This window comes from Micropterus dolomieu, linkage group LG21, assembly GCF_021292245.1.
Source record: "Micropterus dolomieu isolate WLL.071019.BEF.003 ecotype Adirondacks linkage group LG21, ASM2129224v1, whole genome shotgun sequence".
NCBI lineage: Eukaryota > Metazoa > Chordata > Actinopteri > Centrarchiformes > Centrarchidae > Micropterus > Micropterus dolomieu.
This window is the reverse complement of record NC_060170.1, coordinates 20976397-21003852: the sequence shown is the minus strand read 5'-3', so window position 1 is coordinate 21003852 and position 27456 is coordinate 20976397. Positions and strand designations below refer to the sequence as shown.

Genomic DNA, 27456 nt, shown 5'->3' with positions numbered 1-27456 from the left:
AGCATGGGGGTGGTAGCATCATGCTTTGGGGGTGTTTTTCTGCACGTGGGACAGGGCGACTGCACTGTATTAAGGAGAGTATGACCGGGGCCATGTATTGCGAGATTTTGGGGAACAACCTCCTTTCCTCAGTTAGAGCATTGAAGATGGGTCGAGGCCGGGTCTTCCAACATGACAATGACCCGAAGCACACAGCCAGGATAACCAAGGAGTGGCTCTGTAAGAAGCATATCAAGGTTCTGGCGTGGCCTAGCCAGTCTCCAGACCTAAACCCAATAGAGAATCTTTGGAGGGAGCTCAAACTCCGTGTTTCTCAGCGACGGCCCAGAAACCTGACTGATCTAGAGAAGATCTGTGTGGAGGAGTGGGCCAAAATCCCTCCTGCAGTGTGTGCAAACCTGGTGAAAAACTACAGGAAACGTTTGACCTCTGTAATTGCAAACAAAGGCTACTGTACCAAATGTTCAAATACTTATTTGCAGCTGTATCATACAAATAAATAGTTAAAAAAATCATACATTGTGATTTCTGGATTTGTTTTTTTAGATTATGTCTCTCACAGTGGACATGCACCTACGATGACAATTTCAGAGCCCTCCATGATTTCTAAGTGGGAGAACTTGCAAAATAGCAGGGTGTTCAAATACTTATTTTCCTCACTGTATGTATGTCATACAAAATGCACATTGTTGCATTAGTGTGTTTAAACACCACATCTGTGTAGTTAATAAGTTATACATTTAAGTTATCTGCAGCATCACATTCAATTACCATAGATCTATTTGCACTCCAGAGAAGAAAGAGGTTGTGCCTCTTAATGTGTGCTCTGCCAACATTTTTGTTTTGAATTAAATTATTTATTTTCCAAAGTCTCTAGGCTTGATTGTTGGTTGATTTTATTAAGTGTTCTTACAGTTTGATAATCCAGTGTGACAACTTACTTGCCGATGGGGCAAATAGTCGCAAGTGCTATTCAACGGTCTATAACTCCATAATGAGATAAGATATGAAGATGAGTGTAATGAATACTAAACTTCTGCCCAAGACTTAATTCTTTCATTTGGTAGGCTATGGCATTTGTACCATTGTGATGTACGGTGCTCAGTAAATATTAGATAGTGTGAAAAGTGTGACAACATACCCCGCTCTCCCCTGTTGTGGTATTGCAGTTGATATTTCCTCCACAAATTCAATTAGCACAAGAGTATTGGGCCTATCAGTTCTTAACCCATATTGCTGTTCACACTTACATTATAATTTGTGATGAAATAATCTAGTCCTGTACACCCAAATATTTTTCTACATCTGTCTCATTGTATCTGTCATTATTTTTCGATCATTTGTTCCTTTTTCTCTTTCCCTTTGCCCTGCTCTCTCCCTCCTCACCTCCTTACCGTATCATTTATGTTTTGCCCTGAGTGTTCCGGTCAAACTGTTTCTCTAGGTTCCAGCAGATAAGAGCTGGTATCCAGTCTGTTGTATTTTGTCCAATGAGATCCTCTTTTTTCTCTCTCTATCTGTTTATCTCACCCTATGTCCCTCCTTCTTGTCCCCTCCAGTCCGTCATCATGAGTTCTTGACGTCTGTCTGTTCATTCATCACTATGAGTGGTGCCGTGCTGGTTGTCGTGGTCGTAGTCGTTTTCTTCCTGGCCCTCTACCTCCTCCAGCGCTATGGAGATTTGCGGAAGCAGCAGCGGATGGTCCTGTTAGGGACGCTGCTGTCCTGGTACCTCTGCTTCCTCATCGTCTTCATCTTGCCGCTCGATGTCAGCACGGTATGAAACCATTGCAGCTTCTTAAAGTGTGTCTGTTTTTGCCTTGGAACCAGAGTTGCTAGTATTTTATAGGATACACTGAATGTGAGTTTGTGTGTGTATTTGAGAATAATCTGTCTGAATGAGGCTGAGCTGTGTGTTTAGTCCTGCTGCTCTTGCCTTGTGCGTTACCTTTACCATTGTAATGTGATAAATAGGCTTCAACATGTGTTCAAAGAGTGTTTGCCTGACTGTGAACTTTGCTCCTCTTTTAGACCATCTACAAGCAATGTGTTCTTGACAATGCAAACCACCCTACTTCTGTAACTCAAGCAAGACGCACCAATCAGACAGATAACAACTCCTCTCTTTATCCAACTGTCGGGTAAATAAGATCTTTTTTTTTTATTGGCACTGAGGCCACAGTTTGCTCATTTCAAGGCAATGTATTCTTCCAGATCATCCAACATGATACATAATATTTAATTTTTTTCCAGAGTAAAGTATGAAAACAACTATCATTCATTCATTGCATGTAAATACGTACGTTATTAACATCCAAGCTGCACGGGTCAGACAGTTTGAAACTAAACAGCAGATGTTGACACTTTATTTCTAAGAAAGTATTTCTAAAAGTCTCTGTTGTTGATCTTTCGCTTCTTAATGAGTCTTAAATGTGGTCCATAGCTTCAAATAGGCTTTACTCTCAGCAGCTTGTAGTAATATACACTCATGTCCTTGTACTGTTTTGTAGGTTTGATGTTGCCAAACTGTGCAGGTTAAATAATTAATCACACAAAAGCTAAATGGAAAGAATAACCTGTCAGTTGTATTACTTGAATGGATGACGTCATGTCAGTGTTAATGTTAATCATTTATTTACTTTGTGCTTCATACAAAAGGTTTTGCTGTGATACTGATCTCTGTTCTGCCTCCACCCAAATGCAGTGTTCACAGCAGAACTACATTTATAATATTCAGCAGCAAGATGTCTTTCCATTAACAGTACCACTGGATCTACTCTGTAATTTAGGTACAGACTAAGTGTAGGATTAGAATATTTCTAACTTTTGCTGTGTTAGTATACTAAATCACACTGTGGTAAATAGCTATGCACATCACTACAGTTTGAAGTGTGTTCTTGCACTGCAGTTGTGGCAAAGTTATAGATTTATAGTACCACGGTTGATTAAGGCGAGCATATGCCACAGCTGCTGTAAACTGCTTTAACTGTGCTTAATGACTCTGTGTGTGTGCATGCGTGCTCACATTCTTCTATGTGTTTGTAACAGTATAACGAAGGTTTGTGAGGAGCCATGGAGTTATATCCCAGATGGCATCCTACCAGTCTTCTGGAGAGTTGTATACTGGACTTCCCAGTTTCTTACTTGGTAAGATACACCGATCATTCACACGTCAGCACACACTGAGTGACTTACTCAAACAGTGACTACGACTGTATGTTCAACCTACTGTCATAAAGACTGTCATAAGTGTTCCGGTATATTGACACTCTTTCTCTCTCTTCTGTGTGTGCGTATCTATATTTCTGTGTGTACAGGCTGTTGTTGCCCTTCATGCAGTCTTATGCACGGTCGGGAGCTTTCTCCAGAGTTGGAAAGATTAAAACAGCTCTCATTGAAAATGCCATCTATTACGGCACCTACCTCCTTATCTTCATCTCTCTGCTCATCTACGTGGCTGCTCACCCAAAGTGGCAACTCTCATGGTGAGTCAAACGGGCCCTCAATTCAGGAAAAATTAGATGACTAATGGGGCCAAACACTGTTGTAATTAGAACCAAAAATAAAATCTAAAAAAAAAAATATATACTGATGAGTGAGACTTGTGAACTCAAGTTGTGTTTTCTAAGCTGGCCTTATGTCAGTGCATTGATTTTCCGGTCTTTGTAAAACTGCAGGACAGAGCTCCAGACCATCGGCATCACAGCTGCCAACACCTGGGGCCTCTTCCTTCTGGTGCTGTTGCTAGGCTATGGCCTGGTGGAGATCCCGCGTTCTCATTGGCTCTCTTCTTCCCATGGTTACCTGCTAGCCAAGACCTACTTCAAGGCAGCAAAAATGGCTACTGAGAAGGCAGCAGCTGAGGAGAACCTAGCAGATGTTATGGAGGTGGGGTTTTATAAATAATCCCGCACTGTGTGAAGAGATTCCAGCATGTGCTGAATCTGAAAGTGTTGTCTTTTTGAGGATCTTTCAACAGAGTTTGCATGTATCAAATGTATAAAATGTGAATTTCCACCTGCATTCTTGGCATTCTCTGGCTTTTATTTGTACTTGAACAAGAACAAAAATGTTTCGTATTATCAGGAGGTGGCAAGCGTCTGTGTGTCTGTCAGGTACAACCAGTGTCTCAGGAAGTGCGTGGACACCATTTTGACAAAGGTGAGAAATATGAGGAAATTTTTTTCAGTAGGTCAAATTCACTAGACATTACAAGTTTTCCTTTTTATGTTAGATTTGCAGTTTTTAACAGGCAGGTGTGTGTGTGGGACTGTCCTCATTTGTGTGGCATCTCATTTCAGTGTCCCACTGAGTACCAGGAAGAGATGAGAAGAAATGTGGAATGCTCTTCTGGTGAACAGGATGTCCTTCCCACCAAAAGACACCTAGTTAAGCTTCATAAAAAGGTAATTATTATTCTTAACATTGCACAGTGATTGTAAAGGAAACAATTAAAAAAATATGACATGAATAATTATTTTCCCGTGCTGCCTGTATTTTCCTTTCAGGTAATCTCTGTGGTGCAGAGACACGGTCAGACTCAGGTTCAATGGTCTATCTTGTTAGACGAGGCCTTTCATCTAGAAGATGTCGCTAAAAGTCAAAGCAGCCCGGTGCGACACTTCACCCACAGCTTCCCCACAGCACACCACAACAGCTGGATGCATAGGTTCTACTCTCCTGCTGTGGGTGAGTACCACAATCTGAAATGTACACATGGAAAATATTTTACTTCTTACAAAATTAAGGTACTTCCGATTGAGATATTTCCATTCTTTGAGACTTGATTTACTTGACTTCACTTTTAATAGCCTGCTAGTGTGATCCTGAGTGCTGCAATTTTTTTCCATTTCTGGTCTTCTAATAAGTATGAATGTAGACCCAGTTTGCCAGATAAATGTCTCTAACTGCCTGCTTCAACAGAAAGCTTTACTCTAAGCTCCGGTGACCAAAGGTTGAAATCAGTTTAACTTCAGCAGATTTCATCTTCAAGCTGACAAGAACTAATAAACAGGCTAACATGAAAGCATGGCAGATGTCCAATAAAGGCAGAATCTAAATGTAAGAGCATAAATCCAGAAACTGAGCGGGAAATCCAAAAGGACCAGCAACAACTAACTTGGACAACTTCAAAATTAAACAGGAGGTAAAGCATTCAAAAACACAGGAGGACTGATTTAACCAAGTACAAACAATACATAACCAAGAAAACAGAATCTAGATGTGATAAATAAACAGGAAAAAACAGAAAATACCAACACCATAACAACAATTGTTTGTGTGTGTGTGTATGAATCCACGTACATTAAATGGCCAGATTGGGGTTTCTCTACCGTAATCAGTCATCATTCACCCCATCTGCTAAACTCACCCTGATTCAGGTGACTATATAACCCATACTACACTTTGGTGATGTAATTTACATGTGTGCAGGTAAGGGGCTTCTCGAGCGGCTAGATGTTCTTTATCACTCAGCTATCAGATTTGCCACCAATGCTCCTTACAGGACACACCACTGCAATTTATACACCTCCATAAACTCACTTACTTCATAGTTGACGTAAGATCCAGTGGTTTATGCTAATTTACAAAACTCTCTTTGGCCTAACCCCTCAGTATTTGGGATGTCTACTTCATCCTTCTTCCGTCACCTACAGCACCCGCTCTTCAAGTGAAACTCGGCTACAAATCCCTTCAGCTAACACATCATTAGGTCGCACTACCTTTCAGTTCGCTGCACCCAACGATTGGAGCCAACTACAAAAAACAATAAAACTGTCCACTCTAGTCACCACTGCCACTTTTAAAGGCAAATCACAAACTTGTTTACAAAACTGTAAATGCTTCATGTGATGTTATTTGTTGTTGTTATATGTATACTATCTAGATTGTTTTCATTATTCAACCATTTTGCCATTTTTTGTATTGTCTACTCTCTGTAGATTATCTGTTATGTTTCTTTATCTATCTTTTCATTATTTTCTCATCTGGTCTCTTCGTGTCCTTGTGCCCGGTTTTAAGGTTGGTTGTTGGGACTGTGTTGTTGTCCTGCATCCTCTGTCTATTGTTTCATGTTTTTATTTAATCCCAGTACCCTTTCTCACAGGAGGCCTTTGTCTCCAGCCAGGCCGTTATTGTAAATGAGAAACTGTTCTTAATTAACTTGCATGGTAAAATAAAGGTATAATAAAAAATAATCCATGTATGCGGTATGTTTTATGTGTAGATTTGGACTTTGATTGTTCCTCCAACATTTTGTACTCATGCATAGGTGTGTTTGTTTGTGGGGGTGTGTGTCCTTCTCAGAGTGGTACTGGGAGTGTGTGTTCAGACGGGGTTTCTACAGGCTGCTGGCAGTTCTCCTGTGTCTCCTCTCAGCAGCAGTAGTCTGGTCCGAGTGCACCTTCTTCAGCACGCACCCTGTGCTTTCCCTCTTCGCCGTCTTTGTTCAGATGGCTGAAAAACAACACAATTACATTTGCATTGAGGTGGGCACGCAATCAGTGAGGTACAGTCCCAACAGGCTAGCTTCTTTAAGCAAGAACATGTTCAACAAAAACAACATTTTCTTATCTTCTACAATATTCTTTTTTGTCTTTACTAAAATTGTAGAAACCAATTTGAACTAGCTAACCGGACTCCTCTTTCTACTTGTTTTGTGTCTCCCCACCAGATGGTGTGCTTCGTCAGTATCCTCTTCCTGTGTGTCTGTGTCTACTCCACAGTGTTCCGGATACGAGTTTTCAACTACTATTACCTGGTGCCACATCACCAGACTGATGCTTATAGCCTGCAGTTCAGCGGCATGTACGCTCCTCAAGTCCTAATATATGTATTTTACAGTTCGGTCCGGTCTCTCACATTATATGATGACATAGAGTTGCTTCTCTTTGTTTTTTCCTCTCAGGTTGTTCTGCCGTCTCACCCCTCCTTTGTGCCTCAACTTTCTGGGCCTGATTCACATGGACTCCGCCATCTCACACCAGGACAGAATACAGACATCCTACACCTCTGTGGGTCCCACACAAACATGCACATAGTACCAACACCTACGCAGACATTCATACTAACACAGTGGCATAATGCACCAATCACACAAATGAGCATTTCAGGAAATGTGTATGATCACAAAAAATATATGGAAAAATGTCAAAATCTTTCTGCCTTCAAATCAGTGTCCCCCTTTGTTTCCCTCTGTCAGATCATGGGCTCTATGCGTCTGCTATCTTTCATATCTGACGGGTTCTACATCTATTATCCCATGCTGATATTGCTGCTCTGCTTTGCCACTTTTTACAGGTAAAACAATAACCACTAACAACTAAAAACTGCTTTACTTAACAGATAGGTACTGCACAGGACGTCTGTGGGAAAGAAATCTGCTCTGAGAAACTTTTAGTAGCCTTCTTGTTTATGTTGCACATAAAAAATATATGTTTAACAGTATATTTGTGTTTGTGTGTCTGGGTTTGTAGCCTGGGCTCTCGCTGTTTGAACCTCCTGGGCTTTCATCAGTACATTACTGACGATGACTTGACCTCTGACCTGGTGGATGAAGGCAGGGAACTCATCAGAAGAGGTAGGTAATCATAAATTAAAAAACTTAAACTAAACTAACTAACCATTATCTACATTATTGCAGACAAGATCAATTATTTGTTCATATTTTGTTTCTAGTGAACTTAATAGTTATTAGATAAATCAGGTTCTTTCACTGGCTCACTCTTTTACTTTTGATGTATTTCTTATACCTCAGTACACATTATATATCTGAAAGTATAAGTAGTATAGTATAGTAGACCATAATTTGTTCCTTCACTGTAAATTTAGTGCACATGCTTTTTAAACGATATACACTACAATTTGTTCTGCTGCAGAAAGAAGAAAACGACAGAAAGATGAGGATGGAGGAAATCGAAGATTGGTTAGAAATTTTGATTCTATCAAATCAGTTCTCTTACAGTTTTCTATGAAGCTAAACAATCTATCCAATCTGTTGGCCTACTGATTCTACTGGTTTATGTTAAGTGTGTCTAGGTATTTATGTGTCTGTTTTTTTGTCTTTTTCAGGCCTGGAGGGAGCGGTATGGTGTCCAGGGGGCCACTGGGCGGACCAGAGCTGGTTACACTGAGTTAAAGGATAACCAGAGCAGCCCTGTCACAGAGATCGAGGAAAGTGGTAGGGATAAAAGAAAACTACTGTAACTATGGAGTAAAATATTTTTCTGTTTCACTCACAGCTACTGAAAATGATATGACAAGACATTTCCAACAGGGTCTAGGTGTATATTTTATGCACGTCTGTAATAGTTTTAAGAGTTTGTTTATAGATGCAGGAACAGCTGCCATGTTAGCCACAAGGCACCCATGCAAGGTAGATAGAGACTTTACAGTGTGGAGGGTCGGGTTACTTTGGAACATGCACCACCCATTGACTCCCTGTCCCCCTCCCCCAGAGCAACTTATACTTAGTTTGCTCCAGTATAAGGGACTGAAATTAAGCAAGTTATCCTACTTGCATAATCATGTTATCTGTTAAAATTAACTAAGTACATTTACTCAAGAATTGTACTTTACTTGTGTCAGGATTGTGGTGGTTGTGAAGGATAAGCAGGGTGGTGGACCCAAACGCAGGAGGAGAGCAGAGGAGGTACAGTTCAAAAGGGGTTTATTCCATAAACAAACAAAAGGCGAGCACACTTACTGGCAGAGTGGCTGAGACTAATCCAAAAATGAACATAGAAAACTAACAGAAAATCGAGAACGAGTGTAACCCAAAATACCAGGAACTAACAGGGAACAGGCAGGTAATAGGACAAGACAGCGCAAACTACAACCATGACAACGAGGGACAGAGCGTATACACGCAACAATGACCGGACAAAGACTGAGGGGAAACAAGCAAGGATATATACACAGGGTTAACGAGCTGGGAGGAGGTACACAGGTGAGGGTCATGAGGCTAACGAGACACAGGTAGGCAGAGAGAGAGCAGGGGAAAACCGAGAGACTGGCATGCAGAGTGATAACTGGGGGAACAGACGTGACACAGGTTACTGAACACAACAGATCACCAAGAACTGCAACCAACAAAGAATACAGACTGAAGCAGGGATTAAAGAGAACACAGAGCAGACAAGGGCAAATATAACACAAAAGTACATAGACCAAAAGTAAACACTAAACATGAACTAAACGAGAGAAGAGGTAGAGAGAAGAGGGAGGTTTTACATGGTAGAAGATTTTTCTTGAATTTTGATGAACTTATAAAACATGATAAAAATGCATATATGTTTTGCACATAATAGTTTAAATTATCAAACAATATATAAAATAAATCAATCAGGTCCACCTTGACCAATTTCAACAGTACAATGTGAATTACGCACAAATGCATCAGGAACAATAATCATAATAATCAGCATTATATTAGTTTTGCTGATAATACTTACATAATTACAGTTAAGTAACATTTTTAATGCAGGTCTTTTAGTATTTTCACAGTCTGGCTTTGCTAAAGGATCTAAATACATCTTCTACCAGTGTCTGCTAGTCAGAAAAAGAGAAATTTAGGCAGGGCCATTCTCTTGTACTGTACAAGTCCTACAAAAAGTAATGGTGCCAGTTTGTGTGTGTTTTTGCTACAGAATCTGCAAACCATTAAGAAGTACCATTGTCAACTTACAGCTCTCCCCTCTTCATTCTGATTCAAAATAACCTTTTATTGATGAGGATCATATATCTATCAAGAGTTTTGCGTGCTTACAGGATACTGTGTATCCATTGCTTTCTGTCTTTCTCAGTTGTCACATTCACCAGAAGAGATGAGGAGATGGAGGAGCAGCGGAGAGGTTTACTGCAACATAATTCCAGTGATGAAGGCTCGCCCAACAGAAGGCATGTGTTTTTTTGCCATATTAACTGAACATAGTGTTTTAATAATATGGCCCACAGAACTCGATCTTACATCAAATTGGATTGTGAATAACTTACTGTATCTCTCTGTGTGTGAAACTATAGATCCACAGGAGGACGTTACCTGTCTCTGTCACCTTCTCAGACGGGCATCTTTGACAATGTTTGATAGACGGAAGACATGGAAGGAAAGCTCAAAGCTAGTACATGTTCCTGGGAATGAAAAAATGACTTAAAATGAATATTTTCTTGAGGCAAGTATGCAAAGGACTATATAGCATATCAGGAAATAAGAGGGAGATAATGTATCTGAGATATGGACATACAATCAGGAAAAGGATGAAAGTGAAATTAAAAACTTTTCAGCTGATTTCTGTAACTGGATTATTTACTGAAAAAGATTACAAATTGTGAAAGGATATTTCTTGTCCAAAGCCATAAGTTTGTGCACAATTATTTTTATTATAATTATTATTATTTTTCAAACAATAGTGTTTTACAAGTGTAGATTGATGGATGAAAGAAATTAATGGCACAGGTACACATTATCATACATGTGGAAATTTATTGTTGTCTGAATATTCGACCATGAGTTGATAAATGTTATTTTTAAATTAGAAAGTTCACTGTGCCTGAAACAAAAACAAAAGGAAAACTGAGTCACGTACTTAAAGGGGAGATAACAGCCTAACTTATTTCACGTGGGATATTTAGTGTTTGTAATGACATGACATATTCTGTAAGAGTGTATGTTTTGTATTTGCTTGTCTGCCATGATTATGCATTAAAATATAATCATTTTACCCATTTTTTATGTAATCTTCATTAGAGTATGAATTACTTAAATGTGATGCGCCAGCACATCATTTTAAGATCTTCAGTTGCTGCATCATAAAATTTTTATGATGATATTAAAAAGCAGTCGGTGCAAATTTCTCAAAAGCTAGTATACATATAACCTTCAAGTTCAAGTAAGACTAAGTGAAAAGTGTGACCGTGTTTTGATATTGTTTTTCATCCTTTTAAACTATTATTTTAATACAAACATACATAAAATATTTTATTCATTGTGAATTTCTGCCAAGTTTATTTAATTCTGTTTTAATCTAATTTAAGATAGAAGTCCTAATTTTAACAGTTCCACCTGTATTGAACGGCTGCCCGTGCTGCTTTAAAATACTCTTCGTAAACTGCAAAATTCAGTAGTTAAAAAGTCGAGCAATTTAATGCTTTGTTTGAAATAATATTATCTTACCTTTTAAAGATTTGACAAAAGCACTTTCTAAATTAAATGTAAAGGATTAAATGTACATTTGGGTTATTTTACCAGTGAAATGATGGTCACGCTAAAACGCCATTTTTTTCCTACAGCAAGCAGAGGCAGCACCAGACTGTCCCAGACCCAGCCAGCCACAACCATATGGCCACAACCACCAACACAGGAAGTCTGCAGCTTCCATGTCAATAATGAATACGAGCTAACTGCCTAGTGTTAATGCGCTGGTAATTGCGGCCAAATTGTGAAATATATCACCAAATATCACTCTATATACTAGGCCCAACATTTAGTTCCTGATTTGTGACTCGAGTCTATCGGGTAAGTAGATGGTCTGGCTTCAATCGTTAGCTAGTTAAATGTTAACCTACAGCTAAACGGCAACTGGGGACAAGCTACGTTGCTAACAACGCTAGCGTTAGGTTGCAACGCTGGTGCGTTTAGCATTGACTCAAATAATATAAAATGGCTACATTATGCTTAGTTCATTACTCTTCTTTGTCGGCTGTCATTTAAAAAAATGATTCTGTAAGATGTTATACAAATTACTGGGTTAGGTATGTGATGACTGTTAACACTAACGTTAGCTAACGTTCAACTGCCAAGCTCATTCATGACCCGGAATTTAGCTGATCGAATATAATTTACGAGTAACCGTTTTATGGCTAACCTAACCGGTATAAACTGATTATAGGCCTGTGCTGGGATTTTCTTATTTAGCAGACGCCGATATTTGCTCATCTTATCCCAGTGCTTGTTTGTAATCTTGAGCTGAGGTTGACTCCCTTGGGCCACCCTTTTCTGTAACACAACTCCTGCTCATCGACATTAATTTCAGCATCAACAGCAGGCCAGGATAAATACGAGGCGTCTGTTTGCATTTTAGTCATTGAGAAACCAATTCTTTCCAACTGGCTGTTGCCTGGATGATTTGCACGATGGAAGGCTTCCCATGCATTTAATAAGCAGGGCTGGGACGGTTTGCATTTCCCCCACCAGACAATATGGTAGTGTACCAGTGAAATTAAAGTTTTGGACCATTATTGGACTTTGAATCTTGTCAGGTATGGGTGAATCTGGTTTCTCAGCACCTGCAGGCATTTTAATTCAGTCAGCATTGTTAGGAACAAACTGAGATCTTGCTGCTCTATAGTGTTAAGTATTAGGCAGGACAGTGTACAGGTGTCTCATGAATGTTCTTTAAAATGTGGTCTTTTTGCACATAAAAATAAAGTTGAATGCATACAGTACTTTTAATAGAATTGCTAAAAACACTGATGTCTTGGCCTATATGATCCAATAAGGTTCCCTGAAGACCATCCTGTGATGTTTTTGGACACCACAGGTCTATAGTCAACCTGCAAAGACAAAGCACCTGTAGAATCCAGCTGACTAATTTCAAATAATAGATAATTAAATGCTTAAAGTCAGAAAAGACTTGTTTTTAACATGTAATTATAGAATTCATTCAAAGTGTTCTGACTGTGGTTTATATGCTTGTATTTTGTAGACAGCTATGGGTGGGCTGGGAAATGGGCGTCGTGGAGGAAGATCACCGCCTCTAATGATTGGTGCACTAGTTGCATGCATCCTGGTTCTGGGCTTTAACTACTGGGTGTCCAGCTCCCGCAACCTGGAGCTACAGGTAGGTTCATCTGTATGTGTTTGTGTTTCTGTAGTTTTCTAATCATAGTGGACTGCAAATATCACCTAATAAATGACCCCCCAAAAAACTTGCTGTAAAGCATTAAGTTATTTAAAAGATCCCGTGTGCTTTGAAGTGAACACTGCATGAATTATAAATTGAATGTAGTTTGAAGCGTCTTGTGTCGGAAATCATTACCAATCAATTCATATTTTCTTGTAGAATACATCTGATTCTTGCAATGTCAGGTTCTAGTCTAGACTTGATGTGTTTACAGTTAGTATTGCATGAATCTTTTGGTGCAGATCTTCAACACCATTGTCCTTCACTTCTGCAGAAGTTAAAGAGGTAATTTTTCCCTCTCCTTTGTTGAGTTATACATCTTTTATGTGCATGTAATAGGTTTGCAAAGTGAAAAAACCCAAAGTCCAGCACAGAGGGAGTTCCCATCTCCCAGAGAAAATACTGCTTGAACTGCCTGAAAACAGTTGTCCAGCCTTTTCCTTTTGATCCCAAAGCAAAATGCGCATCATGAGGCTCGCCAAGCGGCTAGTCAGACATGCCCTCAAAAACACCGGTGGAAAAACACTGAGCTGCAGCACACCTCTCCTCTCCCTTCCAAACACTAGCTACCCTCCAGGCAGTCGATGGGCATCAAGTTGTTACTGTGATGTAGACACAGAGCTCAGTTAAAACTTTATGTATGAAAGATACATTTGTTACAGATTATTAACTCACCACTCTGAAACTCTTGCTCCAGTCTATGTTGCCAAGCTGGTAAGTGGAACATACAGATGAACCGAAGCTCTGTTTACCGGCTTCTCAAGACCCACCCTACTCTGCTTCTGATTGGCTAGTAGTCCTTAACTAGGAACTGCACATGTGCAACTCCCAACAAAGATCTTGTAGAAGTAAGATGTATCACTCCACAGCTAAAATGGAGCGTTCAAGTCACAGGGTGAAAAGAGGAGCTGCAGCCATGTGCAGTATGACCCAAAATTTGGTGTTTTTTGAAAATGATGCCTTGTACCTGTTCTGGTACAACCCCTAAATAAAATGATAAACCTGAAAATTAGCATAATATGACCACTTTAAGGTAAAAGTCATCAGTTCGTCTTTTTTTATTTTCGGGGTTTTTGGTGTGGAAATGTCTGTGTGCTAATGAATTTCCTTTTACACTTTCAACACACATCCTTTAATGCAGGTCACTAAAAGCAATGAACTTAACCAAGTACCTTGGTTGTTTGCATTGCAGAACAGGGATGTATGAATCAAACATTTCCGCTGTTTTGCAGAAACAGTTGCGCCACTGGTGCTGGTTCTTCTTTTTTCTGTCTTGGGTATAAGTGACAAGTATGAGGAAACTCACAGCTAGTGTGCTTTATTTTTATTATGGTTTCTGGCGTTCTTTCAATACCCGGTGTCAGATTTCTTGTTGTTGTCGTCATCTTTACCTGTGTCCTTCAATATAAATGAAGGGAAGAAAATGATTTGCCACTTTGAATCCAGAATAGACCATTTATGTGATTTGTGTAGAACCAATGAGTTTTTTTTTTTTGTTTTTGTTTTTTTTAAATGGAATGGGGCAACGCAGACAGCCTTAATTGTTGATTTATATTTCTGTCTCATTGGGAATCTTTGTCACCTTTTTCACCCTTGATGAGGTTGCATCCCTGTAAATAGTTCAACACACATGAATGGCCTAAAAAAAAAAAAGTAATAGTAAATAGCTGAACTAACCTTAACCCATTTGTCTTTGTTTGTGTGATACAGACTAAGCTGTATGAGTTGGAAGGCCTGGTGCGACGTGGAGCAGCGGAGCGTGGAGTAGCTGAGATGAAGAAGAATGAGTTCCAGGAGGAGATCCAGAGACAAAAGGAGCAGATCAGCCACATAGAAAGCCTCTACAAGAGACAGCTGGAAGGAGCCCAGAACACCTGCAGCCAAGAGAAGGTGCACACCACTGGGAGTTTAAAATGCAAGGACAATCTGCACGTTAAACTGTTGTCTATAAACTATAGCCACAGAGGAATTGCGGGGCAGTGAAAACACTTTTTACTCCCTCACTGTTGTGGCTTGCACCAAACATTATCCAATGAAAAATTTGACATAAATTGTAAAGCAGCTGTGAATATTGATAGCTGCTGTGTTTTTGCTTTTAGGGCACACTGCAGCAGAACATTTCCTCCAGTACTAAAACCCTACAGGAACTCAAAGGTAACAAGTTTAACCTCTAATTCTCAAAAGTGCATTGCGGTCAACAGCCAGCAGAACTCTGTAGAAAAATAATAGAATTCAGTTCTGATGTGGCTTCTAACGTCTTGTTTGTGTCTGCACTGTAGGTCAGTTGAATCAGCTAAATGATGACCTGGGGAAGATTCAGAAGGAGCTGCAGAGCTGCCAAGGCAGCATTAAAACCCTTAACAGCAAACTTACTTATGACATGTAAGAAAAAGATTCCTTTTCACAATTAAATTTATACAGGTCTATGAAGATGAAGTTATTTGCAGCATTCTTGTAGGGAATCCCCGAGAGGCAAGTTCAGAAAAAAAGGTTTTAGTGATCCATTTTCTATGTTTGTTTTTAAGTCTTAAACACAGGAAGAGAACACTATTTAGATTGGACAAACAAAAAATTTTATATATGGTGTTCTAGCAGGTGAAAAAAAGGTAAATTTTCTCATGTGTCAACAAGTTTTGGCAGTGTCTTCTAATACTCATTTCGGTCACAGAAGGCTGAATGTGGTTGCCCTAATTGCACCACTACCCACATGTTTTAAACAGGACTAAAAGCATTCATGTTTGCTTCCACTTGAGTTTCTCCATGCACTCTAAACACAAGTTACATATATTGTGTTCTAGCAAGTTACTTAACCTTCATGTCTTTCGTGTCATGTCATGCCTTGCTTTTGACTAGAAATGTATTTTAATCGGCGCTTCACCTGGAAGGAAACATGAATGTTTTTATTCATATTTAGAACATGGTGTAGTGGTGCACATGAGCGTTTTGTGGCTGGAATGAGTATTACAACAAACACTGCTGGACAACTGACAAAAAAAAAAAAAAAGATTTCTCATAATTAAAAGAATGTAGAAACTGGCTTAACCTTTTTTCACCAGTTATGAACATAGGAGATCAAACTATTTAGATCAGATTTACACAATGGATTTGGACAATGGACACCAGAATTTTTTTTCTCCCTTGCCTCTCAGGCTTTTTGCCATCAACTTAAAATATGACATGCATATGAAATATCACACGATATGAACTGCTTCGTGCCAGTTAATGTGTTTCTGTCATTCCTGGTTGACGCGCGTGTGCGTAGGACCCAGTGTCACTCCCAGGTCCTGTCCCAGAAGGAGTTGTGTGAAGAGAGAGTGGCTGCTGCTAAACTTGAAGTTAAAAAGAAAATGGAGAAGCTCATCCCTCCACAAGGTGTCACTTCACAGGTAAGTTCTCTTTCCTGTTTGACAGTGAAACATGGGATGACGTACATCAAGTACCGGCTATACGAAGCCTGATCCACTTCTGGTCTGTTGTTCCTTGCAACCCATTGTCAGTTGTCATAAACGCACCATTGTGCTCTGTTAAAGGAAAATGCAGTGACAGGAGCAGTAAAAGAGGACCGACCAGTCATGACTGTGGCTGATGCTGTTAAGACATCAACTGTTGTAAGCCACAGACCAAGCCTCTCTCAGCCCAAAGAAAATGAACCACCTGAACTACTGACCAATGAGATCATTGTGGACAAAGGTAAAAGACATGGATATCCCGGTGGCTCTGTCTACATGACTGAAATTCAACACACAAAAGCATGCAATGACAGTAGTATTTATGTATAGGGTAACCGCGGGATCTTAAAAGTATTACAAAAGTCTTAAAATATTCTAAAAATAAGGCCTTAAGTATAAAATTTTATTTACAAAGTATTAAATTTCATTTACAAAGGTCTTCATTTTTTTGTCCTTTCGTAGGTGTAGCATGGCTAAATTAAAGTAAATTTATGAGAATACCCAATTAAAATTATTATAATTAAATTTGTTTTAATATTCATAAAATCAAAAATTATTCCTCGTTTCAGGGCACCACCGGAGTCGTTATAATCCTAGAGTCTCCGGACCTCTAGGTAGCTCTTATTATACAATTACTACTAGTGATCAGTTAATAATCGCTAATAATTCTCTTAAATCAGTCAGTCTCATATATAAAGGGTCAATTCTCTTGGCAGGGACGTGGAAATAGGCAACACACACAGTTTCCTGATTACAGTGAATTTATTAATAACTAAAGTTAACTAAAGCGATATAAACGGGTGGTTAAATACAGGGAAAATAACGGCAGAGGAGAACTAATGAAAGTAAGCTATGAGTTTAGGAGTTAAAAGGAAATATTAACAGTACGGGACATCTCTGATCACAGAATGTTTTTTTAGGTCTTACGGCTTGTCGACGGCCTGCTTTGGCCTGTTGCACGGGTCCCACGCTAGCTGCCTGATCCTGGCTTTTTGCTAGGGATTCTCCGGGGGGTCCCTGTGTCTGACTGAAGAAAACGCCGTCCTCCGTCTGGCAGTACAGCAGTTTTCAGGTTTTCTTCGTTGCCGCTGGCGAGACCACGTGGCTTGGTCTGACCTCGGTGAAGTTGGCTCGACGAAAAAGCTTAAAAATGGAACTTGGTCGTTCCTGAATTAGTCCAGTGTAACTTAACGGACTGATAACTTTAACAAAAGAAAGAAAATAAAACAAACTGAGGGGCAGATTGATGTCGCGGCACTTCGCGTGTGTAGCTTCAAGCGAACAAAGGCCTGTTGCGCTGGCCGACTCTTAGGCGTTGCCTGGCGAGGCACGCCAGACGCGTGCTGAAGCGTCCAGAGAGCAGAGCGGAAGGACAGAGCACGAGGGGAGGAGAAGAACAGAGAGCAAACAACGTCGTGTGTCGTGCTTTTGTTGCCTGGGGCGTGGTTCCCCGAGGGACTGCCTTTCTAAACTTAATGTCTAAAAGAAAAGAAATCTATTTGCACATATTATAATCAAATATTTTCCAAAATCAAACCTCAATGGTCAAACAGTTGTACTGTTCCAAGTTAAGCATTTGGTAACAGGAAAACAATTGTCACATTATTGGTCAGGATATTTATATATTTAATGGCATTTCCAACGATGGTATGTAATACTTATTTTGTCCACTTGGGGGAGCTCAGGTTACATGAGGAAAGTTTAGATTAACCCAAAACAATCTTTCCTTAGGAAATGGGGAATTCAACCTTAAATTTAAGCTGGATAATTACTAGAGTATAGTATGACATTTCTTTATCATCATTTCTAAAGGAATTTTGTGAGAAAGTATTGTGAACACGCATTGGTTACACATTACATGAAGGGGTGTCTTGCTGAAAATAAAAACACTGCAAAAGTAACTTATTTAGATTCTTTTCAGCACTAATATCAACAACAGATAGCAACATGGTAACATAACTACTCAAGTAGAGGCAAACGTAATCAAGTAACTAAGAGATTTAATTAAACTTAATTAAATGCTTTGAGTCTTTGGAGACTGCAGTCTTTGGTTATTTAAAGTTCGGCTTCCTGGGTTATGTCACACTTGGGTGAGACAAGGAGTATCCCTTTGATGGGGTAATAAAACAACGAGCAAGGTCAGTTGCCATGGTTACATGTGTGGGGGGGCAGTTTTGATAGGCTGTTCAGGGAAATGCTAATCGCTGGTTAGTGTCACTTTGTCAGTTTAACAGTCAGGCCCCGCGTTATCAGCTTCGGAATCAAAAAGGCGCCAGTTTTACGATCAACTGCCCAGGCATAACACTTAAAGAAAGCAACTTTACACCCCCCCTTCCGTTGGTCTCTTCAGCAGTCTGTTGAAAGTTAATCTTTAACCCCCTGCTCCTCTCTGGGAGAGGAAAAGAGGAATTTGGAGTAGCTCCAAATTTATTCAATATAAAATGCACAAATCCACAGTTGTCCCACTATTGTCATATTATATTGATTGGACACTGCAGCTGATCGGTCTGATACATCACGACAGATAACATTAAACTCAACTGTATCACTGCACAGTATTTGATTTGTTTTATGATTCACTGTCTTGTCAAAATCTGTGTTCATTGTAGGTCTGAACAACAAAAGCCCCACACAACTTTCTTCAATTATAAGAAAGATTTCTCTTTATTTCTCCCATCAACTTTTATTATGAAGACAATTAAAGTCAGAGAGTCGAAGAGTCCGTCGGCAAGAAGCACATTTTAGGCTACATAATTTATCGGCATTTCTATTCAGTCACGTGAGGCTGATAATTCCTGTGTTTAGTTCAAATAGATGACAATAAAACATTGTAAAGACTTAGCCTAAGGAGTTGGACAAGTCACTAAACTGAGCTAAAGCCTCCAATGAAGCAAGCAAAGGAAAATAAAGTCTGCACATCCAGCCATCTCACAGACTGCATCTAATAAAATCAGCTGATGAATGAGCTAAAAAGAAATCGTTGGATTGATATGATGGAATGCAGCGATCGATTGGTGACGAGTGATGTGACTTGCAAATAAAATGTATGCAGTAGTGTTAAAAGGATATCAGAAGAAGAAATAAACAGAAAGCCAAAAACTGAGCATCAACTTTGATAAAAGTTACATCATTTCAATTTCCCCTGAAAAATTTTAAACTAATAAATTCTAAGACACCATGATCATAGTTATTCAATAATGAATTCACAATCAGGATCAATATATAAATGCAGAAATATAAGCATTGTGCCAGTAGAAATGATCCTGTGCCTCTGAGCAGGACATACAGCAACCTATAATTATTCATGTGCAGGTGTTTAACAGGTAACAGCTACAGAGAGAATCATGCTGCTCTGAAAACTGAGATTTTATTAGTACCAACACAGTGCACGTGTGCAGACAAATTCCATCAAAAGTTTCTACAGCTATTGGAGCCGACTGACAAATTATCCAGCATCGATCAGCTGCTGGCGTCATCAGAAACGGACGTTGCCTCACCTGACGCTTCGGAGGAAAGGACGTCTCATGTCTCAAACATTTCCTCGTTCCTCCTCTCCTGGCTTGGTTTCCTTTGACTAAGATGCAAGGAAAAGACACAAGTGAGGAAAACATGAATGCAATAAGAGACTAGAGAAGCACCCACTATGACAAGAGTTAGAAAACAGAGCTGAAAGACCCGCTGCAGGTTCCTGGTCAGTGAAGGTTATAACAGCAGTAGAGACAGTTGTGTATGAGACGAGGACTGTGTCCGTGTGTTGGCATTGCGCCACTGTTGTAGGGTAAAGTTATGTGAATGGAAACGTCCAACACGTTAAACTTTCATCACCCAGATGTGCCAATCACAGAGACGAAGAAAAAAACCAAACCGGAGACCAACTCCTTGTCCCCACTGCTTTCAAGCCATTACTACATAATACTATATTTCAAGCAACTTTTAGATGCAAAAACAGAACAGGATGAATCACTGAAGCTATTGACATTAGCATGGTCATATTACTACATTACCTTATCTAGCCAAAGTGTAACTAATTGTAACCACTCCTATTGCACAAATTTTGTATTTTTGGTTTCACACCAAAAGAGTTATTAGTACAACAAATATTGTATTCATTTGTGTACAAACACACCCCAGAAAGCGATTGTGTATAAAATATGAATGCGAGTATTATAATAAAATGTTTTATTATATTTCATCCTAGGTGGTATTAAAAAGGTCTTAAATATAACTTTGAGAATCCTGGGGTACCCTGTATGTATGCGTAGGATGTACATACTGCACATCCAATGCATCATGTTATGCTGCAATAAAACCTGCAATGACAAGTGGACACTCCCATTGCTCGTGTTTTCTGCCTTGTCATTTCCCAGGGCCAGATGCCCCGGTGGACATGGCAAAGGATCTCACAGAAGTAGCGTCCCAGTCTGGTCCCTCCCTGGCTGTGGTCAAGCAGGACCTTTTGCAACCACCAGAGGGAACTGTCACAACAGAGGGTGAGGCAGAGACCAGTAAACTTTTGAAGAATAATCTGACTGAGGATAAAGAGATGGAGGTCATGGATGCTCAGATAGAAGGTAAGGAACTAACCTTTTTATATTGAAGAGCATCAGACTCATTGAACACATGAGTACTTGTGTTTTCCCACCGAACAACAAGGCCAGTCTTGACAGTATCATAGAAACACTGTGGTAAAGTATTCTCTAACTGTTTCCAGCTGGGTTACACGTAGATCAGAGTTGGACATCAGAACGAAGCCGACTGCCGTTTGGCCAGTTTACATCACAAAAATATATTATGTTTTGCATGTGGTGGTCCACAGGTTAGAGAAGCGAGCTTGTGACCGGAAGGTCGCCGGTTCAGTCCCCGGACTGGCAGGATAAAACCTTGGTGTGGAAAGCAGTGCTTGCCCTCCCTCATGTACCACCACCACCCTTGAGCAAGGCCCATAACCCCAACAGGTGCTTAGTGGCCAGCAGACCAGGCTGTGGTTGTACTGGGCAGCTTCCTTAGTGGCCTGCAAAAGATGCCTCTCAGTGAAGTTCCCCTGAATAAGTAAAGGTTAAAAAAAAAAACAGAGCAAAACAGCTGTACTACCATTACCTCGTTTACACTGTTGTGTAGACGCAAGACAGTGATGCATGTGCAACTCAAAGTGTCACAGGTACTAGCACCATGTCCCTGAATACACTATCTAAAACAGGTTTAAGGGCCAATAGAAAGTTCTCACCTATTTCTAATAGAGATTATACAAGTGTTGTCATCCTAATGTTTGTAACAGAACTACTTTTAACCAGCATTTAAAACATGCAGCTGTAATGTAGGTGTACAAATTAAATAGTTTAGATCGTCGCTGATTGCGGTAAACATTTTCAGGTAGCATGCCAACTCAGTCCACTCCACCTGGGGTCCGTACCACGAAGTGAGTTCAACATACGCAGGATATTTCAGTGATCTGGCTTAACACCAAGTCGTGATAAGCGGTACCACGAAGCTGGTTATCAACTTGGTAACTTGACCCAGGGTTTCCCCAATCCAGTCGTGAGCGCGTTCACATACAAGAGGCAGTGTTAGCAGGTGACCAGTCACAAACAAGTCCATTGGCATCAGAGAATCATATTTTACAAAACAAGCAAACAAAGCTAATTTATTTAACACACTTCTAAAGTGTTCTAAATTAGCTTCATAAAGCAATGAATTGAAAAGTCCATTAATGCTATAAAATGTGCTCAAATAGTGGTTGAAAGACTGAATCTCAAAGGTGGGGCAGAACATGACTACAGTCTCTGTAGGAGGCATATAAGAAAGCTATGCTAACCTAAAATAGATGCCTACATTCATATTAAAATTTTGTATTTCAATATACCTACCAAACTGCTCATAATATTCAGCCTCACATAAGAACAAAACCCATTTATTTTAACAGCTGTGACAGGCTGTGTGAAGCTGACTGGGAGCAAATAAAAGACACATTTCAAACTAGTAAGTAGGCTTACTGTAGAAGCCTGTAGGCAACAATAGCCTAAGGCTTTTAATCAGTCTCCATAGGATGTTATTGCTATAGCCTACAAGAGTTTCTGTATCACCGCAGCAAACATAAAGCAGCCTATAGTCTAAAACAGTCTGTGGGATTTCCTACAGATTGTGATTAATTTTCCGAGAAAGCCGATTGGTCAGTACGCGGCGTTTTCATAGAGTTGAGCTCTTATTTGAAAGAAACCTGCTCTGGAGCAGGTTAGCAGTTCAGCATAAGATACCATGGCGATCTGCCCCGGTAAGTAGTAAACCACCTTTGTGGTACTGAGAACCCAGGGTTAACCCCGAAGTTACCTAGATAAGCGCAAATCCTGCCTTGTGGTACAGGCCCCTGGTCCACTGAAAGCAGTAAACCAGTTTGTTATTCCTATCCAAGCATTCTCGGCGATGAGGTTGAAACCTTTATGATCTGAAACAACAAGTTGTTCATGTCTCCAGAGGCAGACCCTGGGATGGAAGGCATGCTGGTTGGCAACGGGAAAGCAGACCAGAATCCTATGGATCAGACAGTTGATGGCCCAGAGGAATATGACGCAGACGAGCAAGTTGTGGGTGAAGTAGACGTGGAGAAACAGCAGCGCCAACGGGCTGAAAATATAGGTTAGTGTGTCTACGTAGATGACTGAAAAAGTGTATGTATAGAGAGAGGGGGGAGAAGGTCTACAGCAGGGGTATTCAATTAAAATTCTAAAGAGGTCCAGTCCAAGCAAAGGTCAGTGTTACGTTTCTCCGGATGGTAAGTCCAGGGGTAGGAGGAGCAACAATGTTTAGAAGAGGACAGGAAGTCAGGGTCATGTGCAAACCAAAGGTTCTATTTATTACAATGTTGACAAAAAAGGAAAACCAACACAAGACTGAACAATCAGGTAAGGCAATAAACAATACAGGTTAAATAACTAAGGAAGCTATGTTCAACACTAAATTAACAACTGTACAACTGAAAAGTCCTCGCTAAACTAGACATGCTGTTCCGGACTCACGGAAAACAAAGCCGTTGTTCAACCCACTGGTTGAATGGTCTGCCACTGTCCGCTGGGCTGGCTGGTTCTGATCTGCTTACGGTTGTTGGTCTGCTCAGCAGTGTGGTCTCAACAGGTAGAAGGGGAAAACAGAATGCTCTGAAAAACCCAAGCCTTCTTAACCTCCAGGCCCTGAGTGGTGATCAGTCACACCTGCTGCCACTCTCTCACGCAGCCAAGGCATGTGGGAAGGGTCACTACCTAAGAGAGCTGAGAGAGAGAAGGAACACACCCCAAACTAAACACGACCGTTAGAGTCGTAACAGTCCGGAACATCATAGCGACTAACTTGAGTTATCATTCAGTGCCATACCGTATAGTTGTGTCATCATATGTTTTTAGGCAACAACTGACTGTCAAATCAAATTATATTTCAACAATATTTACTGTTAGTTTTCACATCAAACTGGAGGAATAATAAATAATAACTACTCTAATAATACATTCTTAATTTAAGTAAACTAAAGGCTGCATTAAAAAAAATACATAAGACATTTTTTTAAAATATGCATCTTTAAATAAAGTGCTTAATTTCAGAAACAAATGAAATAAAGTGTTGCTTGAAAGGATTGTAGTCTCAACCTATTTTATAATAAACACTCAACACATTTTAACAATTGAACAGCTTTAATACCTGCTCTCCTTCATTTCCTCTTATAAACCACTTCTTTACTTTCTCTTGTTCAGTGAGAAACGTGAGCTCTAGCTTGTCCTGCTGGCTAGGATTGTATTTTCTGTTCCCTCAGTTCGGATTTGAGCGGGTACGTTTGCTCAAATTTGTCTCATAGTGGTGCTTCACATTGCCGCTTTTAATTGTGACAGTGTCGGATCATATGAGATATTCTGGGTTTGAACTTCCCGTGGGAAGAATGTACATGTTCCACAAATCCACAAATCCACGTGAACTCTCTTTTCTCTGTCATCTCTGTCCATGTGTTTAGCCCTATCTCACTCGCTGACTCAACTCGCAATGTTTATCGCAATGCACAGATTTGACTGGCTGAGCAGCATCACATAAGACGTTACGAGCACATGCAATTGGTCTGTAAGTTTCCTGGGCGGCTAAATCAATACAGTAAATGCTGGAAAAGCTGCGCTGGTTGAAAAAAAGGCTCCATCACGAGGTAGTAATTCTCAAAAATAGATCGGCTGTAGGTCGGCGGTGCGGAGAGGACATAATAAATGCACTGTGCTAAAAATGTATTTGGGTGTGTTTCATGTGAATAACTACTTTTTACTTTCTGATAGACAAGGACATGGAGGAGGAGCTGGCTGATTATAATGGGGATGATGAGAACGAAGGCGAATTTGAAGCAGACAAACAAGCTGAGCTTGCTCAAGTCTAAGGTACACACTGAAACATGCACTCTCTTTTTGTTCTCTATGCTATATTATAGTATACAAACATTGATTCAACATGTCACACACTGTAATTGCTAAAAATTGATATTAAGCAAAAATCGAGTTTTTCAGTCAAGTATCAAGCTTGTCTCTGAAATCAGAGCCGTTGTATATTTCATGGCAGCAGATTGAAAACAGTTCACACACAGGTGATCGATGGGAACACCATTTAATAATGCTGTTTTTTCTTTGTTCTAATTTTCCTTGGGAAATGGTAGTTAAGGATTAATGATATGGTATGATAATGATATTTCCCAGTTCAGCTGACTACTGAGAAAATACCACATGAACAATATACAGTTTGTGTTTTATAATTTATTGTCTAATGACATTTCTAAGTATCACAGACATGTCCATCCTTAAGTCTTTTACTGCTAGACATTTGCTTGACACACCTTTTTGCCTGTTACTGAATGTTAATGCAGCTTTTTTAGATTTACTAGTTTTAATGTACGCTTGCTACAGGCACTGTGCAGCTTTATTGATAGAAAACACAAACAAAGATATGCCTGCGTTATTAACACAATGTTGAATTTGTCTTATAGGGCTGCAGAAGGATCGCGCACGCCACATTAGGAAGCAGGACCTGTTTTACACCTCAGCGCAACAGGTCAATGCGCAGCCCTCCAAACACAGTGAAGATAAAACAAACTAAGGTGGAAATTTCTATAAGAAAGACTTGTGATGTTTTGTTTGTCAGTTTAATTTCATGAGCATTTGCTTTCTGGAATGTCTTTTATTTGTCATTTTAATGACATTCTGTACATTTGATTTGGTAACATGCAGTCAGATATTCTAATAGTTAGGATCATCACGTTTTCTGTATTAGAGTAAGAATATTGACGACTTCTTATGCAATTCACAATATTCTGAAAGAGCCACAAAAAAATGACAAATATGCAAATGTCAGCCAAGCGTGCACCCTCATGTTTTCTGTTTTTGTGTCATACTGTATACAAAAAGCCCCGAGGTGCTTTTATGGGTCACCCATCAACATGCCTGGAAATCAGTGGGTTTTGATTATGTGGTTAGATGTGGTGTTTATGTTATCTTCACTCTGTATTCACTGGAACCTCAATGCAATATAAGTTATGATAATATGCAGACCCTTTATAGGGTTGCTAGGCGTGAAATACTGTACTAAGTGGAAATGGTTTAAGTGAGCTCAGTGGCCAGACTCCTTCAATAGAGGGCTCTGCAGCACAGGCCTCTCCTCTCTCACATGTTCAACAATGCCTTAAGTTACTCCTGTACAGTCTCTCATAGAAAGGATGCTGACTTTCAGTGGCCAGGACATTTTACTCTACAAGATGTCTGTCAGTGAACGCAAATAAGGCTTTCCATAACTGCAGCAAATGAAGGAAATGTCCTGACAGTCTTGTTAACAGCATCTTTTTTTGATTCCCCTTAATGCTGGAAAAAAAGTAAGGTTGGCTTAATAGACGTGTAGTTGTTTAATTGTTTTGGCATTTTAGTAGCAGCAAGGCTTTTATTCTCGGCTATACTTAAGATCATTGAAGTGTCACAAGGTTGGAAGTGTCCTGTGCTCAACATTTTGGATCAGTAAGTCAGAAGAACAAGTTATATACTGAAGGGAATACTTTGAATGCCCTGGATAATATTTGCATAATATTTGCTTATTTTAATTTGAATCTGAATTATATGGCTCTGTGTGATTACAGTAGGTTGTAAAACAGTTAAGCTGTTCTGCCCCTGGCTGACACAAAGACAGGTGTGCAGGACATAACTGATATTTATACCCTTATTGGTCTCCTACCCATTGGATATATGGACATATCTCTTAATTTTGAAAAACATGGGGAATAACAGGAGAAACGTTGTGATTTGATAGGTTGATTGCTTGAACCCATGAACTCATTGTCATTATTCTCAGCTTCATCATTACAATAACGTCCTAACACTATACAGGTGTCATCAAAACTTTTATCATGCTTATTTTGAGTGAACTATTAAAGAAGATTGTATACTACTGTTTGATATGTTTCAGATGAACAGTAGGTATTAGGAACTTTAACATTTCAGTTCAAAGTCCTTTTGAGGAACACAAATTGAAAGAATGTGATTTCAAGAGAGTTCATATTATCAGCTCAATCTTCAGAGAGATAACTTCATATCCTGAGCAGTGTCAGTTTTTTAACTTATTTTTTATTTATGTTAATTATGTTAATCTGGGATCTACTCCTCATGTTTCAAAGTAAACTTAGAAATGCAGAATAGGAGTCCTGATGACAGATGCATTGTCTGCCTTTTTGTCTCCCCTTTGGTCGATCTTGCAGGGGAAATGTTGTTCCTGAGATTTTTTTGAATTAAACAATCAAATTTAGTTTTCAAACTTGCTGTTGCTCATTGTCAGTTTTGTTGTCTGACATTGAAAAGCTTGGACAACCTCTGCTTTGTTTTGTCAAAAAGCTCTGTCCGCCTCTTCGTGTATAAAAAAAATAAAAAAAAGTCCCATACCTGGAGAGAAAATGTTGATGAAAATGCAATTTCTATAAATTGGATCCAGTGTTTTGTTGATTTCATGTGTTTCAATTTCTATTTTGTCCTGAACTGTTGAACAAATTTGTGAAGGGTTTAAATAATCATAGACTTTATTGATGATAGAGAATAAAACGTTTTTTTTATTACCACTATCAA

The 27456-nt window shown here is 39.6% G+C and overlaps 2 protein-coding genes and 1 long non-coding RNA gene across 12 annotated transcripts in view; 2 read left to right on the top strand and 1 right to left on the bottom strand.

Annotated features, from left to right (window-relative positions):
- LOC123959874 (G-protein coupled receptor-associated protein LMBRD2B-like) overlaps positions 1–11392 on the top strand; it is a 13854-nt gene extending 2462 nt beyond the window's left edge. For 3 of the 8 annotated variants that reach the window (XM_046034188.1, XM_046034189.1, XM_046034190.1), the window contains 17 exons: positions 1560–1777; positions 2032–2141; positions 3049–3147; positions 3318–3485; positions 3678–3888; positions 4087–4161; positions 4302–4406; positions 4509–4689; positions 6307–6488; positions 6674–6807; positions 6908–7013; positions 7202–7299; positions 7476–7579; positions 7878–7924; positions 8071–8179; positions 9804–9897; positions 10021–10718. In XM_046034188.1, coding sequence (XP_045890144.1) covers positions 1604–1777; positions 2032–2141; positions 3049–3147; positions 3318–3485; positions 3678–3888; positions 4087–4161; positions 4302–4406; positions 4509–4689; positions 6307–6488; positions 6674–6807; positions 6908–7013; positions 7202–7299; positions 7476–7579; positions 7878–7924; positions 8071–8179; positions 9804–9897; positions 10021–10084 — 2061 coding nt within the window. In that variant the 5' untranslated portion in view covers positions 1560–1603 and the 3' untranslated portion in view covers positions 10085–10718. Of the gene's footprint in view, positions 1–1559; positions 1778–2031; positions 2142–2764; positions 2790–3048; positions 3148–3317; positions 3486–3677; positions 3889–4086; positions 4162–4301; positions 4407–4508; positions 4690–6306; positions 6489–6673; positions 6808–6907; positions 7014–7201; positions 7300–7475; positions 7580–7877; positions 7925–8070; positions 8180–8586; positions 8651–9803; positions 9898–10020; positions 10719–11286 lie in introns of those variants that run through there. The other 5 variants (XR_006822397.1, XM_046034192.1, XM_046034195.1 and 2 more) reach the window with 5 other exon arrangements.
- On the bottom strand, positions 4250–23480 carry LOC123959876. 2 transcript variants are annotated; one of them, XR_006822399.1, is made up of 4 exons: positions 23359–23480; positions 19846–19922; positions 14577–14773; positions 4250–6456 (listed from the first exon to the last, which is right to left on the bottom strand). It is a non-coding gene; the product is annotated as an uncharacterized LOC123959876 (long non-coding RNA). The 2 variants fall into 2 exon arrangements; XR_006822398.1 differs by lacking the exon at positions 4250–6456 and adding an exon at positions 14209–14297.
- On the top strand, positions 11356–27456 carry golm1 (golgi membrane protein 1). Of its 2 annotated transcripts, none has more exons than XM_046034197.1 (11): positions 11356–11512; positions 12702–12836; positions 14610–14789; positions 14999–15053; positions 15179–15281; positions 16162–16285; positions 16430–16589; positions 20716–20838; positions 22817–22978; positions 24646–24744; positions 25344–27456. In XM_046034197.1, exons 2-10 carry the CDS (start codon positions 12708–12710, stop codon positions 24741–24743), a joined length of 1134 nt encoding a protein of 377 aa, XP_045890153.1. In that variant the 5' UTR covers positions 11356–11512; positions 12702–12707; the 3' UTR covers position 24744; positions 25344–27456. The 2 variants fall into 2 exon arrangements, with proteins under 2 accessions (XP_045890153.1, XP_045890152.1); XM_046034196.1 differs by having other exon boundaries at positions 11357–11512; positions 20716–20919.

Excerpts from the sequence above, each read along its gene's own strand:
- golm1 (XM_046034196.1), top strand. The coding sequence starts at position 12,708 with ATGGGTGGGCTGGGAAATGGGCGTCGTGGAGGAAGATCACCGCCTCTA. Across the intron at positions 20,920-22,816 it reads CATGGATGCTCAGATAGAAG|AGGCAGACCCTGGGATGGAA; the intron begins GTAAGGAACTAA and ends TCATGTCTCCAG. Across the intron at positions 22,979-24,645 it reads CCAACGGGCTGAAAATATAG|ACAAGGACATGGAGGAGGAG; the intron begins GTTAGTGTGTCT and ends ACTTTCTGATAG.